The 15,290-nt window shown below is 40.5% G+C and overlaps 1 protein-coding gene across 1 annotated transcript; it reads right to left on the bottom strand.

The window, feature by feature from the left end:
- Window positions 1-13,214: 13,214 nt before the first annotated feature.
- On the bottom strand, window positions 13,215-15,134 carry LOC108676340. The gene is made up of 2 exons (XM_018164405.2): window positions 14,706-15,134; window positions 13,215-14,206 (listed from the first exon to the last, which is right to left on the bottom strand). The coding sequence occupies exons 1-2, from the start codon at window positions 14,940-14,942 to the stop codon at window positions 13,556-13,558; spliced, it is 888 nt and encodes a 295-aa protein (XP_018019894.1). The 5' UTR covers window positions 14,943-15,134; the 3' UTR covers window positions 13,215-13,555.
- Window positions 15,135-15,290: the final 156 nt, after the last annotated feature.

Below are 15,290 nucleotides of genomic sequence, written 5' to 3'. Positions count from 1 at the left end.
ACGCCACGTTTATATAGACGCCACGCCGACCCTCGCTGACCCTCCCTTAGCTAAGATTGTCCCTAAGATTGACCAACGTGGCCTCCTATTGGCCACTCGTTCTTTTCTATTGACCAGCAGCTCGTCACCATTGGCTGCTCGTTCTCTGTAGTTGGTCACACTCACTCGGTCGTCGCGCTCTCTCTGAATCACGGAAAAAACTCACATCGCAGCCAGGTAAGCAAGCAAATGTGTGCGGCGCTATTAAAAGAGCAACAGTACCTGTATGGCTGACACTACTGCCGCTACTTCTGTTACGCCTGCACAAGCTTTGGTCGTAATGCTGTTACAGCTTTGATAGCTACTGCCTTTAATCCTGCAACAGCTCCATACAGTACAAAATAATTTCTGTCACAACTGCTCGCTATTAAACGTATATTAATCTGGTTGGCCAGATGGTGGCAAAAAACAGCCAAATTTTCGGACAAAAAAAGGCGCGAGGAGTCTTAAAATTCAACATGTACCAGTAAATTTATAAACGGTGGAGAAAAAATTAAATTTTCCCTTTTTAATAACAAGAAAAAATACAATGAGTATGCATCGATCGCATAAATTCTTGCCAGCCAAACAAATTAAACAAAAATCTGTGAATTTTGCAGGAAAATAGGCCCAAATGGCAGCCCGGATACATCTATATATGTATTTTGCAGTATACACTGAAGTACCGTTATTATGGTATGCTATAGGAATCTAATTACATTTTAGTACAAAACCATAAGCTCTTCAGATTTATGAAAACAACCTTTGCTGTAATTCATGTCCTAATATAAATAATTTAAGCACTGAGAAGATGGTTTGACAGTCGGTTCAGTAATTTGGGAGGAAATGGCGAAATGGTTCATCGCACATGAAATAAAAAGGGAAGAGAAAAACATGCAAGATTGCGTGTGATAATAAAATTCCAAATGTTTGAAGGACCCAATGATTGACGGAACCAGTGACCATGCAGTGTACAGCAACTAGAGGCATCACGAAAATCAAGTAAGTGCGGGTATGTAAACGTACAAATTTCAAAGGAAAGTACACACGCAGGCGCGCATGCATGATAAATATGGACCTGGAAAAACAGTGAGCAAGCGGTAATGTATAAAAAATATAACTCAGTACTCACTGCAGTGAGTGACAGAGAGCGCATTTTCTCGTCGACGAAAACGTGAAGTCACGGACGGACAGACAGACAGACAGACAGACGGACGGACTGACATAACGAGCACAATAGGGCATTTTTCCCATAAATGATAAAATGCGCTAATAAAATTATTCATTGAGAGCAAGTAAGAAGTAAGGATGCTTCGGCGGAGGCAACAAAGTGAAGTTCGCATCGCCGCTGTGCGCGGTATAAATACTTCTGCTGTACGGGCACATCTGCGGCACTAGCCCGCATTACGAACTGCTCGAAACATGCGCCTTCCGTTTTGCTTTATGCTCCCTTACCTTGCTAGGCTTAAAGCACCGAATAAACCTATGCAATTTAATAAAATACATCACCTTCGTGTAGGGTTTATATTGTTTTGCTGTGTTATTCGCTTCAAATCAAAAGCAAATTCTTAATGCGTTCTTGTCTGAATTTTGTCATGTCATCTTTACGCAATACTTATACCGACTACCGCCAATTACAGCCATTTCGCTTTCACTCGGATATCTTTCATTCGTATCGCATTTAATCTCCACACCAGCATTTTCTGTCATATTTCATCTACTTTATTTGCTTTGTCTCCAGGTATGAACCAGAAATTATGTGCTCTAAATTTAGCGGTCAAAAGTAAAATATCTTGAACGGTGAAAAATTTTATTTTTTGATAACAATGCACGACATACTCCGGGCACCTAAGTGCTGTTAAAATGACTGAATAATTAATTTATTGTGTGGTTTATCGGCGCATTCCGATATTTTGCTCCATTGATCAAGTAATTTGCTCATTGTCAGTCCATATGAGTTGTAAATTGAAATGTGGCAGGAAGTTACAATGAATCCGAGATGTTTCGAACTTTGGCAATTTCCTGCATTTGCCTCGCCGAAATTTTTGCAAGTAATGCGTTTGACACGTAATACAACTAATGATTCCGTAATTCTGATTGAACTTATTGTTTTTAGTATATTTTTGTACGGTAACATGTAGTAATTTTACTAATTAAATTCTATCATTTTGATCTAAACCGAAAATACTTATCTAAAATTTACGACCATTATTCGCTGATAGGTGTCAAGAATTGTTAAGAACGGTCGTTACTTTTGAAAATCCGACGTCGGTAGGTTATCAGGTTATTAAGCTTTGCATTGATTAAAACTGTTTTTTAATTAAATAACATTATCAAGTACTAACACCTATTAAAAATGAATAAAATGTAGTATAGTCCCAACGATTAACGAACAATTTTTCTTTAAAAAAGCCCCCAAGGACCATGGCAAGATCTCGCTTGATTGTGAACGCTCAGGCTCGGGATGGCCGGCAAAGTTTTGAGATGCACTGGCATTCCCTGCCTGAAATTAAATGCCATAAGCCAAAAGTAGCACGAAATTGCACTTCAGGAAAATGAAAAACTAGAGAGAATTTTGCCTGCAATGATGAGTTGCTCATCATAATCGCAGTATAATAGTACTGTACCAAAGACATGTGTCAAAAAACTCATAAAAGTGGATAAGTCTACTGCAATAATAAATTGAGGATAACGCCTTTAATGGCTTAGCCAAATTCGGACGCAGAACTCGCTGTCACACACATGGTAAAACCGACTGTTCTTTACCGTCATTTTCAAAAAAGGCCATAAACAAATGTCGAATCGATCATTGTGCGCATCAATTTTCTGTGTGTCAGAGACGACATATCTACTATAGTGAAAACTGTCAAGTCCTACAATTAGCGGCAAGTGTTTACTGCCGGCATGAAACACTATGACACGGTCGTTTCGTCTCCGTAACGCCTTTGAAATGCTCATCTTCATCTTGTCTGTGGTAATGCAATGCATGAATTTCCTTGTTTACCTCACGAAATCATCGGGAATTTTTTTTTCACTCCTAATTCCGTTATTATGGCTCTCAAGCTTCCAAAAAATTAGCCTACTTGACTTTTTCTCTACCGCTGCAGATCAAACTCTAGGAGATGGCATGCCCGTGTCATGCAGGAGCGACGGGTCGCTTTCCTCGAGGATGCTCAACATCAATGGCCCCAAGAAGCGGTCATATATTGACACTTGAGAGCTAATCAAGGCTCTTTCGAGGTGGCAGATTGACTGGAGAAAAGTTCCCAATTCCAGGTTTTTTCGCACTTAGTAACCTGCATAAATGCACGACCTATAATGAAGACCAAAGCGATTTGCGTAGCCAGACGCTTTTTACGAACGGTGAACACGCTCCTAAAATATTGTCGTATATACTGTAATGTGTCACTGCGCGGTTGGAGCATCCTTAATTTTCAATTAAGGGGACCGACCGGGCATACGGAAAACTTCTACAGTTATTATCCGATTGTCATGAAACTTCACATACATACGTAAAATGTAAAATAAAAAACATTTTGCTCCTATGAATTTTTTGCACAACTCAAGTAGAAACTATATTCAAAGATTTCAGCAGCTAATTAATTTATATCTAATTTCTTAAAGAACTCTCCCACCCGCTTCCCTTTAAAGAGACGTCATTAACGTAAATATTGGCGTACAGCGATGGCAGTGGTACCATTGGAAAGAGCAGAATTGCAGCTTTCATATGAGCACAAAAACCGAAAAACGCCAAAATTGAAAATTTTAGCCCGGTCGGTCCCCTTAAATACGACGCCAAGAGTTAGAATGAAGGAAGATAAATAAAATGGAGAAGTGAATAACGCAGGCAACATTTTTATGAAATGTTGTTCCACTTGACTAACTTAAAAATAAATTTTAGACGCCTCTAAATCCTGAAGACCTTTGACTCAAATTGAAAATGTATCAGGTCCATCCTGTTTGAAGTAGTTTCAATTTAGCTTACGGCGTTTTACCTTAATTAGCGAAAATTATTTCTTATTGAGAACATTTTCACTGCAAAAAGATCACATAGAATTATATTTTACATCTATAAGCTAGTCTGCAAGTAGAAATCAAGAAGCGTATAGTGCATCTGAATTAAATTAATCTCGTCTGATTGGGGACGTTCAGCCAGGGCCATTTGACTAAAAGCAGTCGGTCTCTAACACAGTTAACTGGAAGCCACACACGCTGCGTACGAAGGTCGGAGAGGAATGAGGATGGTCACGAACTGTCCACGCTTATTTTCAGACTTGAAGGTAAGCTCGCCGCATCTCATGCAGGTACATTCCTTGTAATGCAGTCTGCATCACAGTTACATTCCTTGTGGTGCATGCCATTTCTTAGGTACATTCCTTGTAGTGCATGCCGCATCACAGTTACATTCTTTGTAGTGCATGCCGCATCACAGTTACATTCCTTGTAGAGCATGCCCATCTCAGTTACATTCCTTGGTAAACTTGGTAACTTGATAATTGTGTCGGACGTAGCAGTCCAGGCCACGATGGATCGCCGCCTCTGATTATCGCTCATCCGCCCTCATTTGGGCCACCTGATGCACGATGCTGTTGCTTGCTTCTCGCCGCTGGTAGTGTTGCAGGGGAGGTCGATCTGAGATTGTGCCCAAGAACAGGTCCAGTCGTCTCTTGAAGGTCTCCAGGGTGAACTACCCCTCTTTTAGATCCTTTGGTTGGACGTTAAACAGCCTCGGCCCTGCCACAGAAAGTGATCCTTACCGCAGGGATTGAGGGATGCCGCGTCTCAGGTACATTCTTTGGGGGGAGCAGCCGTGGCCCGTAGGCCACAAATTTTACTCTTAAATAAGCACTGGATCTGGAGCCACCGTCCATTATCACCATGCAGTAACTTTACTCAGTCACACAACTTTAAGCCGCTGACTGCGCAGGAACACCATAATCCAACCGAATAGACACTTCTCCGGACCCGCCTGTGAACTCGCCTGCGGAGTGCGGACTCAAATGCAAAACTGGACTAAACGCTCAGTGCGGACTACACGCTCGGCTTAACCAATCATAACTCATTCAATACTGAACAAATTTGATTGAATTTTGGAATATAAGTATATATTGTCACGTAATCCAGACCAGTTGTCGCTGCATCTCATGCGTCACTAATTTTTGTACCGCGATTTTTCATTGTAATTTTTGCTGCGATCATTCAAACAGTTATTTCTTATACTTGTGCTGTTAAATTTTTACAAATTTTTTTCATTAATGTTTTCGTTTTTCCACTTTACTGGCATTTTCATTTGGAGAAGAAGTCACCCTGATCGTCGATACTCGTCACTTTCGTTCTGTCAGTCGTGAAGTACTTCGCGCGTTGCTGTCGCTGATTTTTTTGTGACTAGTCTTATTGTGACATGAAAATTTGTGTGTGTTATTTGTGAATTGAAATTTTGTTAGGAATAACTAGGGTTAAGTATTAGTGCCGCATCTTGTTAAGTTTATTACTTTTGTTTACAGAATCACATTAGTAATTAGTTTACTATCACGAAAAATAGATTCAGTGTACCTATGCCATTCGCTGGGTTTAGTTAGGGTTAATTTTTTGTTATTTCTTAAATTCCTTATTTTAGTAAAGTTGCGGTAATACTTTAGATTAAGTGCATCCAAAAAAAGGGTGTTTTTATTCTTTAATTATGTGTTTTTTTGGGTGTAGATTAAGAATCTGAAATCCGTTTTTGGCGGTCGGCATCGGAAATTTTTAATGGAACCTGTTCCTAACTTGACCTAACCTGCGAGGTGTTCGTTGATTGGCTAGGTTTTTCCGGCTGCCGGATGGACTTCAACCATAGAAAAAACCTAGCCGATCAACGAAAACCTCGCGGGTTAGGTCCAGTTAGGAACAGGTTCCATTAAAAATTTCTGATGCCGACCGCCAAAAACGGATTTCAGATTCTTGATCTACACCCCAAAAAAAACATATAATTTAAAAAACACCCTTTTTGGATGCACTTAATCTAAAGTAATACCTAAGTTGCATCTCAATCATTTACCAGTGCCTTCGTTATCTAATAAAGTGTCATGAATACTATGTTCACTTCCCTGCACTGTTGAAGTTTTGTTGTCTGGCTGGCGCTGAAGTAGGAGCGTTTGGAAGTCACCGTCGCGCTTACAAAGTGATACGCTGCCTAAAGATATTAGCGTCGTAGGTCTTCAGCAGATATTTCAGCATGCTTGATCATTAGCACGCAGTTCCGCATTCGGCTGCACCTACTCTGGACTAACCTCTTATGTGCCAAACTTATTAATGCACGCTGTCCCGGCTCACAACCAGGGTTGCCAGATGGAGCCGAGTGAAAAAGGCCAATTTAGCTCACAAAAAAGGCCACAAATGTTGACACAGTTACGTGTCAAAATTAGAGTTTATTCGTCTTGGGCAAAACTAAATTTAGGTGTACTCGTCTTGGATAAAATTGAAGGACCAAATTATCAGAAAAAAACGGGAATTACACTTTTCATAAAAAAGGCCCAAAACGGATAAAAAGGCCAGATTATTTTTTGTCAGGCCAATGCCTTTAAAAAAGGCCACATCTGCGAAATTTGGCCTGAAAAAGGCCCATCTGGCAACACTGCTCACAACCTTCTTGCAGCCAAAGACTGGCTCTCTTGAACCGCCTTTCTATGTAACTTTCTGCAGCCAATTGTTAGGTTAGGTCCGCTCAGGTTTGTTTTGGGGAGAGAAATATTGAAACTTGTTTAGGGTAGAGCCGTAGAGACATATTGAAACTTGTTTAGGTTAGGCCGGAAGGGGTAAGGCCAGATGCAGTTTGGCCATGCTTACCTTTAGCAAGCTTAAGTTGTGGTTCTAGACATCCGACGCTATAGTTTGAAGCAGTTTACATCATTGATTGCTATTTGCTATGACCCCTTAGTGTTTTTACACACGGAAGGGAATATGAACGAAAAGTGAAGTTTGGCACAGCTGGCCTCCGGCAAAAGCCCCATTCTTGTAGAGTCTACAAGAATGGGGCTTTTGCCGGAGGCCAGCTGTATGCAGAGCAAAGATTACTCCTAGAGACACCGACAAAGTGAATGAATGAAGTAGTGAAAGTAGGATGAAGCTTAAATGAACGACGAGGCATATATTTTTATTGCTTTAAGCTCACTAGATATATAAACTGAAAAAAAATTGAAACTTGTGTCTCCCACGTAACTGCAGGAAGTTATGACACATCTGAACGTTATGTACTTGCTGCCTCTAAGCGCTTGCTAGACTGGATTCGCTGCTTATTAGTACTAAACCTGCTGGACCGCAAAAGCTGCTGGCAGGTGCGTCGCCTCTAACCTGCTAGACCGCAGTATTGCTGCTGGCATGTGTGTCACCTCCAACCTGCTGGACCGCAACAGCTGCGTGCAGGTATGTCACCTCTAATCTGCTGGACAGTAGCAGCTACTGGCAGGTATGTCACCTCTAACCTGCTGGGCAGCAGTAGCTGCTGGCATGTGTGGCACCTCTAACCTGCTGGACTGCAACAGCTGCGTGCAGGTATGTCACCTCTAACCTGCTGGACCGCAACAGCTGCGTGCAGGTATGTCACCTCTAACCTGCTGGGCAGCAGTAGCTGCGTGCAGGTATGTCACCTCTAACCTGCTGGACTGCAACAGCTGCGTGCAGGTATGTCACTTCTAACCTGCTGGACCGCAGTAACTGCGTGCAGGTATGTCACCTCTAACCTGCTAGACAGCAGTAGCTGCTGGCGGGTACCGGGGTATGTCACCTCTAACCTGCTGGGCAGCAACAGCTGCGTGCAGGTATGTCACCTCTAACCTGCTGGACCGCAGTAGCTGCCTGCCTGAGGTATGTCACCTCTAACCTGCTGGACCGCAGTAGCTGCCTGCAGGTATGTCACCTCTAACCTGCTGGACCGCAACAGCTGCGTGCAGGTATGTCACCTCTAACCTGCTGGACCGCAACAGCTGCGTGCAGGTATGTCACCTCTAACCTGCTGGACCGCAACAGCTTCGTGCAGGTATGTCATCTCTAACCTGCTAGGCAGCAGCAGCTGCTGGCAGGTATATCGCCTCTAACCTGCTGGACCGCAGGAGCTTCTGGCAGGTGTCACCTTGAACCTGCTGGACCGCAACAGCTGCGTGCAGGTATGTCACCTCTAACCTGCTAGGCAGCAGCAGCTGCTGGCGGGTATGTCACCTCTAACCTTCTGACGTTCCCTGAGAGCATCAAAGTTTCATCAGCACCTCAACTCCAGCCCCGCGCCTCCCCCTCACTCTCCTTCTTTCCTGATTCCCTCTCTCTGTTGTTGTGATGTATCTTCACGTGGTAATTATTGCCCATCTTTGCGGTCACTTCTGTATGTCACGCAACCCGGCATCAGCGACCTGTTTATTTACGAGTCGAGACCACATCCGTCTCGTGTGAAGTCGCAATAGAATCTAGAAACGTTTGTTACGATCCCGAGGACCACAAGTGTTTTTAGATCTTTTAGATCTCAGGAATTAAATTTTCTAATTATAAGGTAACGCACCAGAATCGGTCTCATTTTTGCTGCTCATCATATCAGGGAATCAATTTTCAACGATGTTACAAAACGATGTATGTCCTACTAAGTAATTTAACCGACCTTAACTTCCTCAATGGAGAAATGAGCAATCCTTCCCGATTATTCAATACGCTCTGCTGATCTACCTCAGAGAATATTTAGAATGGTTTGAATTTATTTGATTTGAAGCTAACGAAACCGAATCGACTTCCTGTTTTTCCAAGTTTAATTTGAAGTAATATACTTCGTTCATGTTTTTAAAATTCAGCACCTTTCTATCATGATCTCGGATGGAGGCGATTTCTGTTGAGCTATTAAAAAAGCCTAGAAAAGTAAAGGTAGCGGCTGATGCGAGCGCAATTTTAGTCTATCTCGTAGAGCCGAGCACAGCCAGTGCGCCACCGAAAAGCTGTGGTCGACGAAGCAAGGCGACACTGCAAAAAAGTCAAGGTCAGCTGTAAATTAGAGAGGTCGTAGTCTTAAGCTCAGATCGCCAAAGCCTGTTCATAAAACACGCTACACGTTCTACTCTCTATCTGCTGCTGAGCAAGCCGCGTTGCCGAGCTTCTGCCGACCGACTCAAGACCGACGCTGCCACGCGTTTTTTGTTCTCACGTCCGATGCTCTAGGAAGTGAAGAGCATTGCTTTCTTTTCTAGAATTATTTCGGTGAAGTACATCGACCGTACGCTGTTATCAGAGTAATAATGTGAGGGAACGTCACGCAGGTGGACTCTTTTCTTTATCACTTTTTTATTCGTTTTAAAAGAAAATTATATATCTTTAATTTCACCAATTATTCTCACCTTTTTGTGCAAATTTTTGCCTTTTCCTTGATAAATTAATAGATATGGCTCTAAAACTTGCATGACCACGCATATCATTTTCACATCCATTTAGTGGCATCATTATAAGTGTAATTAATTGTAGCATGATTAATTGTACGAATATAAATTCATAGTTTGCTGTGATAAATTACGGCGAGCGGGAATAACTTATTGCTAATTATTCGCTAGTGCGAGAAGTGGCTAATGAGGCACAAAGCCTCCAAGCTAAGATGTACAGCAGACAGCAAGGCATTAAGTGAGTCTCCGACGAGCTGCATTCTTCTTTTTTTGCATCCACTTTGCCCTGTGTATTGACCGCCGCCTTTGGTCCGCAGCGCTGACTATTTGTCCGATCCCGCTCAACGTATTCAATGTGAATGCAACTTTTGTGTGCGTGAATTTTGGGCAACAACCTCCTCTTATTGCTTCATTTACATCGATAGTTCATCTTTTATTAGTGATGAATGTAATTAGTGAAGCATTCACTATCGACTTTAATATATGTTATCCAGCTTATGTCCGGGTCTTGCATTGAATTTAGTAGGAGATAAATCTTTATAACAACGTCATAATTGTTTTGATAAGTCTCAGGAGTTAGAATCATGTTTGATCTTACATACAAATTCTTTATTTCTGTTTTTGAATAGAAAATTAGGAAATGAAAAACGGTTTATTTTATATTAGTAACCAGTGATGAGCTGTAAATGAATGCGAATAAATAGCTTACCTATTAACCTGCTTGATATATTTTTTTAGTGTTTTCTGCTCTTCTTATCGGTCTATTAGAAGACCTCTGATAAGACTGTGTTTCATATACAAATGGACTCTCAAATTTCCCTCTTGCGAAAAAATCTTTAGTTTATTTCATAGGAAGTAGAGCATAAAATATGAGAAATTTATCGCAATAGAAGTCGCATTTATTTCCCGAAAGATAAAGCAGAGAAATTTTTGGCAAAGAGTTCTCGTATTGCAGAGGCGAATCATTCTGACTTCGCTGTGTTCACGAGGTTTTTTGTTGGATTTAAGAGCACTTGAGGCATTCAGGCTCGTAAGACTGTCAGGCTGTACGACGCCACCGATTCATATTCATCATATTCATTATGTACGTGCCAAAACAACTATTTTTCGTGAAAACGTACCCTTAGATCTGTACTCTTGGTACTCATGATCATATTTATATTAATGCAAACGTCAATCATTCGGTCAAAGGTTATAGGTACAGACACAGAAGGTATACAGCACAACCTGCTCAATGTTCAATGATAAATTAGTACTGATCTTCACAGTATCATTTTATCATATATTGAGTTGTCCGACAACGCATTTGCTAGAATTCCTATGTTCCGTCTCTGCTGGTGTTTGATTCCTACCATACTAGCTACTCCGTTCCTGTCTTTATAGCTGCTTCGTTCCTGTCATTATAGCTGCCGTTCCTGTCATTATAGCTGCTCCGTTCCTGTCATTATAGCTGCTCCGTTCCTGTCATTATAGCTGCTCCGTTCCTGTCATTATAGCTGCTCCGTTCCTGTCATTATAGCTGCTCCGTTCCTGTCATTATAGCTGCTTCGTTCCTGTCATTATAGCTGCTTCGTTCCTGTCATTATAGCTGCTCCGTTCCTGTCATTATAGCTGCTCCGTTCCTGTCATTATAGCTGCTATGTTCCGTCATTTTAGCTGCTATGTTCCGTCATTTTAGCTGCTATGTTCCGTCATTTTAGCTTCTGTGTTCCGTCATTTTAGCTGGCTCTATTTGCTTATCCATTTCGTAACCGCGCCAACCAAATCCTCAAAACGACCAAATCCTTGATCATTTTATGGTAATGCCTGTGTATCAGGGTATAAATTATAAAGGTATAAATTATCAGGATTTGAATTAGTTCTCCAATTATCTTCTTCAAGGGACTAAATTTATTCTCATTGCCAGCAATAAGCGTTAAGGTTGGCACTGCACAAACATTTACTTTATGCAGCTCTCTGCCAAGACGATTGTACATCTGACCACTGTTCACTCGCGCCAAGCTGCACGGGCCACTATTGGCAATTCTGTTACAATTTCGAAAAGTTAATTTTGAAATTTTCATTGATACTTAAATAGATCTCTAATTTAAATCTTGTATTCACTCTTCCTTTTTCGTTTACTGTTGCCCCAAACAACTAGGTTTTCGTAAAACAAATCTTAAGGTAAATGGGTAGCTAATCCTTTAAAAATGGTTCGTTGAACTTAAGGTTCATTAACATGGATTAATGTGTATTCAAACACACATTCTATAATATAATGAATTATCTAGTTTACTGGTTTTAGTATAGGCCCTCTTTCACGGCAAACCAATTTATTCATAGTAAACAATTCCCTTAAGTTATTTATTTATAGCAAGTATGAAGTACCCTGGTTCTATTTTAGCTTTTGCGCGTCTACAACGAAATAAATAGTCGTTTTGTGTTGCTTGCAGACATCTTGCAAGGCAGGATAGCGTTCACTCGAACCTTAACTTCCTGGCAAGTTGCACGTTTCTTTTAAATCTTAATTACTTCACCCTTGATTAGCGATCGCATGGCAATCCTCTTTGCGGCGCTTAATCCTCTCGAGCGTAACTTGATTTTCTTCCGTGAAAAATTGCCCTATTTATTCGTACATCGCAAATAATTTATGACAGGTCTAGAGAGTGTGGTTTTTTACTTACAGTATTGTAACATTTTTCTATGTATATGTGTTGCAATTTCTGTATCTGTTGCATGAATCGCTTTGCTGTACGTGTACACTGTACAGGGTAGAAGTTTATTCGCCACATCGTTGTTATCACCGAGAATTGGCGAATGTTCGCCGACGATGGCATCAATACAAATGGAATTTATTTTCACCTAAATCCAGACAGAACTTTAGATGAATGATCATAAAACATTGGCATTTTTCTAAGTATTGTTGGTTTAAACTTTTTTTGTATGAGATCTCACAGTTCGTTTGAATATTTTTGACGTTTACCAGCGAGTTTAGGTTAAGGTATACAGCACAAATTTTCAAAACAGCGCGTGGCAGCATTCCCTTCCTTTACTTCGATCAAATATTTTACCAGCGGCACCACTCGCTCTTCATCGTATCCCTCTCAAAATTCAATAATTTCTCCATTAACTCAAAAATTGGTTACATTCACATCGAGCGAGACTAATTGAGGGTCTCAATTACTTTCCTAATCATTGACGAAGCGATGGATTGATTTCAAAATGGTTCAATGTCTACATTTTACGATGATTTCAGAGCCCGATGTTGTGACCTGCGCGCAAGAAACTCGCAAAAAATTATAAAGTCGCTTATGAGGAACTAATGAGCAATGTTCACTTTGCCTTCAATGAACTATACATGGTGCCTTAATTTTGATACAATATATATTTAATCAATAATCTAATTCTGAAAAATTTAAATTCATATGATTTCCATGTCGAACATTGTATTTTTCATAAGTAAAGTGAATCGTCAAGTTTCTGATCTTAATTATATATCGAAGTTTATGATCAAGATATCCCGGTAACTATAAATTCAATGTCGATTGCATTCCTAGTAACTTTATTTCTTACTCTAAATTTCCGACTCGAAAGTGTGCTTATTTGACTGTCTGATAATTTGAAGAGAACATTTTGTTTTCATCACTTTCCTTAAGAAAATGAATAAAACCTCTCATTAATCGACGCTTCACTAATTCAACGTAATCGCCTAGACTGTTGACAAGTTGGCTATCACTTGACAGGCTTACGGCGGACACAGTTGAACACGAACGAAAAAAGCGCACTCTGCACTTGTCTAAACAACATTAATTGTAAATGAAAACGACTGCGAAGTATGCAATGAATAATTTTTATTTGACATTGATAAACGGGCAGGAAATACTCGTAAAGTGCGTCCTTACATTGAATTACTGAAATATTTTCTGTTACATAATGCTAAACAATATTGCTAAGATATAAAAACAGAACTGCATGCACAAGACGGCAGTAACAAAAATCAATTTGATGCTCATATAGGTGGATAATTTTTTTTTTACCCGCCACATTTTTTTATTTCTCAAGTATACTTATGAATGGGAAATACCGTATTTTAGTTTCTAATCATGATTCACGCATAAAATTACTATTCTTCATGTTCGGGCTCAGGTTCAGGCTCATCTTCTTCATTTATATCATCCATCGTTCGTTACAGGAAGACTGCCGGTTGTTACGTAAACGTTTGTTGCCGTGCGACTAGTTCCAGTTTCTTCAGTCTCTGAGTAATCTTGATTGTTTTCATCGACCATATCGGCTGGGGTGAACCCTAATTTCATTGGATTGTTTGTCCCAAATGCAGCGTAATTTTGCGTGACCGAGTCCTCAGTACCGTCTGTCTCGTAGACAGTCGTGGTAGTTGCGAAATACGCGTCGCTTTGTTCCGTCGTCCCGCTGCCGTCAATAGAAGTGGAGTAATCAGTGAGCTGCTCTTCCAATGTTCTTCCATACATCTTAGTGGTCGGTGCATCGTCCAACTCACCTTTAGTAACTTCTCCTGGCTCTCCGTCGTCTTCTTCTGGGCTAATTCGTTGTCTATCAGGAAATATGTCCTTGGTCCTCTCACCATGTACTATCTCAACTTCATGACTATCCACTTCTCTTCCCAGTGGTATTTCTTCATCCACGGCATATTTCGTTCCATTTCTATGTTGCTCGACGGCGTTCGTGATCCTGGCCATGACGCTTTCACGAGCCCCTGGTATGCACCGCCACGCCACGTCGGTCACGAGCTCGTACACGGAGTTGGGGCAACTGCGATGCACGCGGAACAGCCGACACGCGCACACCTGTCACCACAACTCTCTGATTATTATTATTATTATTATTATTATCGAGCTTAGCTTCCTCGTGCGAGCGTGAAGAGCAAGTAAATTGGAAGATTTTGTAATTGAAAAATTAGTTTAATTGTTTTTTTAACTTTAGCATTAAAATTATGCGAACAGGTGATGTACGTTTTAATGGTGATGATGGTTATAGCTGAAGGTGAAAGATATGTTTATATCATTTGCGCATTTGGTGCGTTTTGAAATACTAAAGCTCGAGCATAAATATTTTTTTATATTAAATTGTTCGCTATGTCTGATTAATGTTTGAGATAGCAAAATCAATTTGATCTCACGACCTATTATTATCACATGTATCCTTTCCTAAATTAAAAATATAAATCTAAATTTTTAATTCAACCTGAGACTGCAATTAATGAGATCTGATTAGTTGATTAAGGTACAAAATTTGGAGAATTCTTGTATATGAGAAAAAATATTGAAAAATAAAAGACAAGCTTACCACTTTCGCCAGATCATCAAGCTGCTCATCAGAGGCGCTTGTTAGCGAGTCCAGAAAATCCAAGTTGTTAATCCAATCCGGAAGCGGAGTTCGTCGAGCGAGCTTTACGACGCAAGGGTCGCTCCGGCTCAAGAGTGTGCGGAATGACGCTACTTCACAGCGCCGGTGAGTCCCTCTGCTAGGCAGGAGCATGCAAAGCAAAACTGCGCCTATCGTCATTAAACATTTCTGATGCATGATACCGAATAATTGATTTACGAGTTGAGTTTAGTCAAGAACGAGACTGAAAGTTCAAAATGTCTAGAGGCGCTGATTGTTGAAACAGATTATGTAGGGATGTATCATGTTCAAAAATAAACTTGTACGTATCTGAAATGGACTCTGAATGGTGCTCGGAATCGTAATATTATGAAGAAAGAATAACGTTTGTTCACTTTTCATAAATGAAAAAAACAAGAATATTCTAACAATGCATCTTTTACGCAGAATTATATTGACAGACGAATTTTGCAAACAAAAAATGAGTACATTAAATTAATGTTTAATTATTTCAGCATTTGTTTAAATTATTATAGACTACTCTAA

Source organism: Hyalella azteca, unplaced genomic scaffold, assembly GCF_000764305.2.
Source record: "Hyalella azteca isolate HAZT.00-mixed unplaced genomic scaffold, Hazt_2.0.2 contig1871, whole genome shotgun sequence".
NCBI classification, from domain to species: domain Eukaryota; kingdom Metazoa; phylum Arthropoda; class Malacostraca; order Amphipoda; family Hyalellidae; genus Hyalella; species Hyalella azteca.
This window is presented reverse-complemented; position numbering and strand designations above follow the sequence as displayed.

What these genes read in the sequence shown, in the direction of transcription:
- LOC108676340 (XM_018164405.2), bottom strand. Translation starts at nt 14,942, where the DNA reads ATGCATCAGAAATGTTTAATGACGATAGGCGCAGTTTTGCTTTGCATG. An exon ending in TTGATGATCTGGCGAAAGTG is followed by an intron (nt 14,207 to 14,705) that starts GTAAGCTTGTCT and finishes TTGTGGTGACAG; the next exon opens with GTGTGCGCGTGTCGGCTGTT.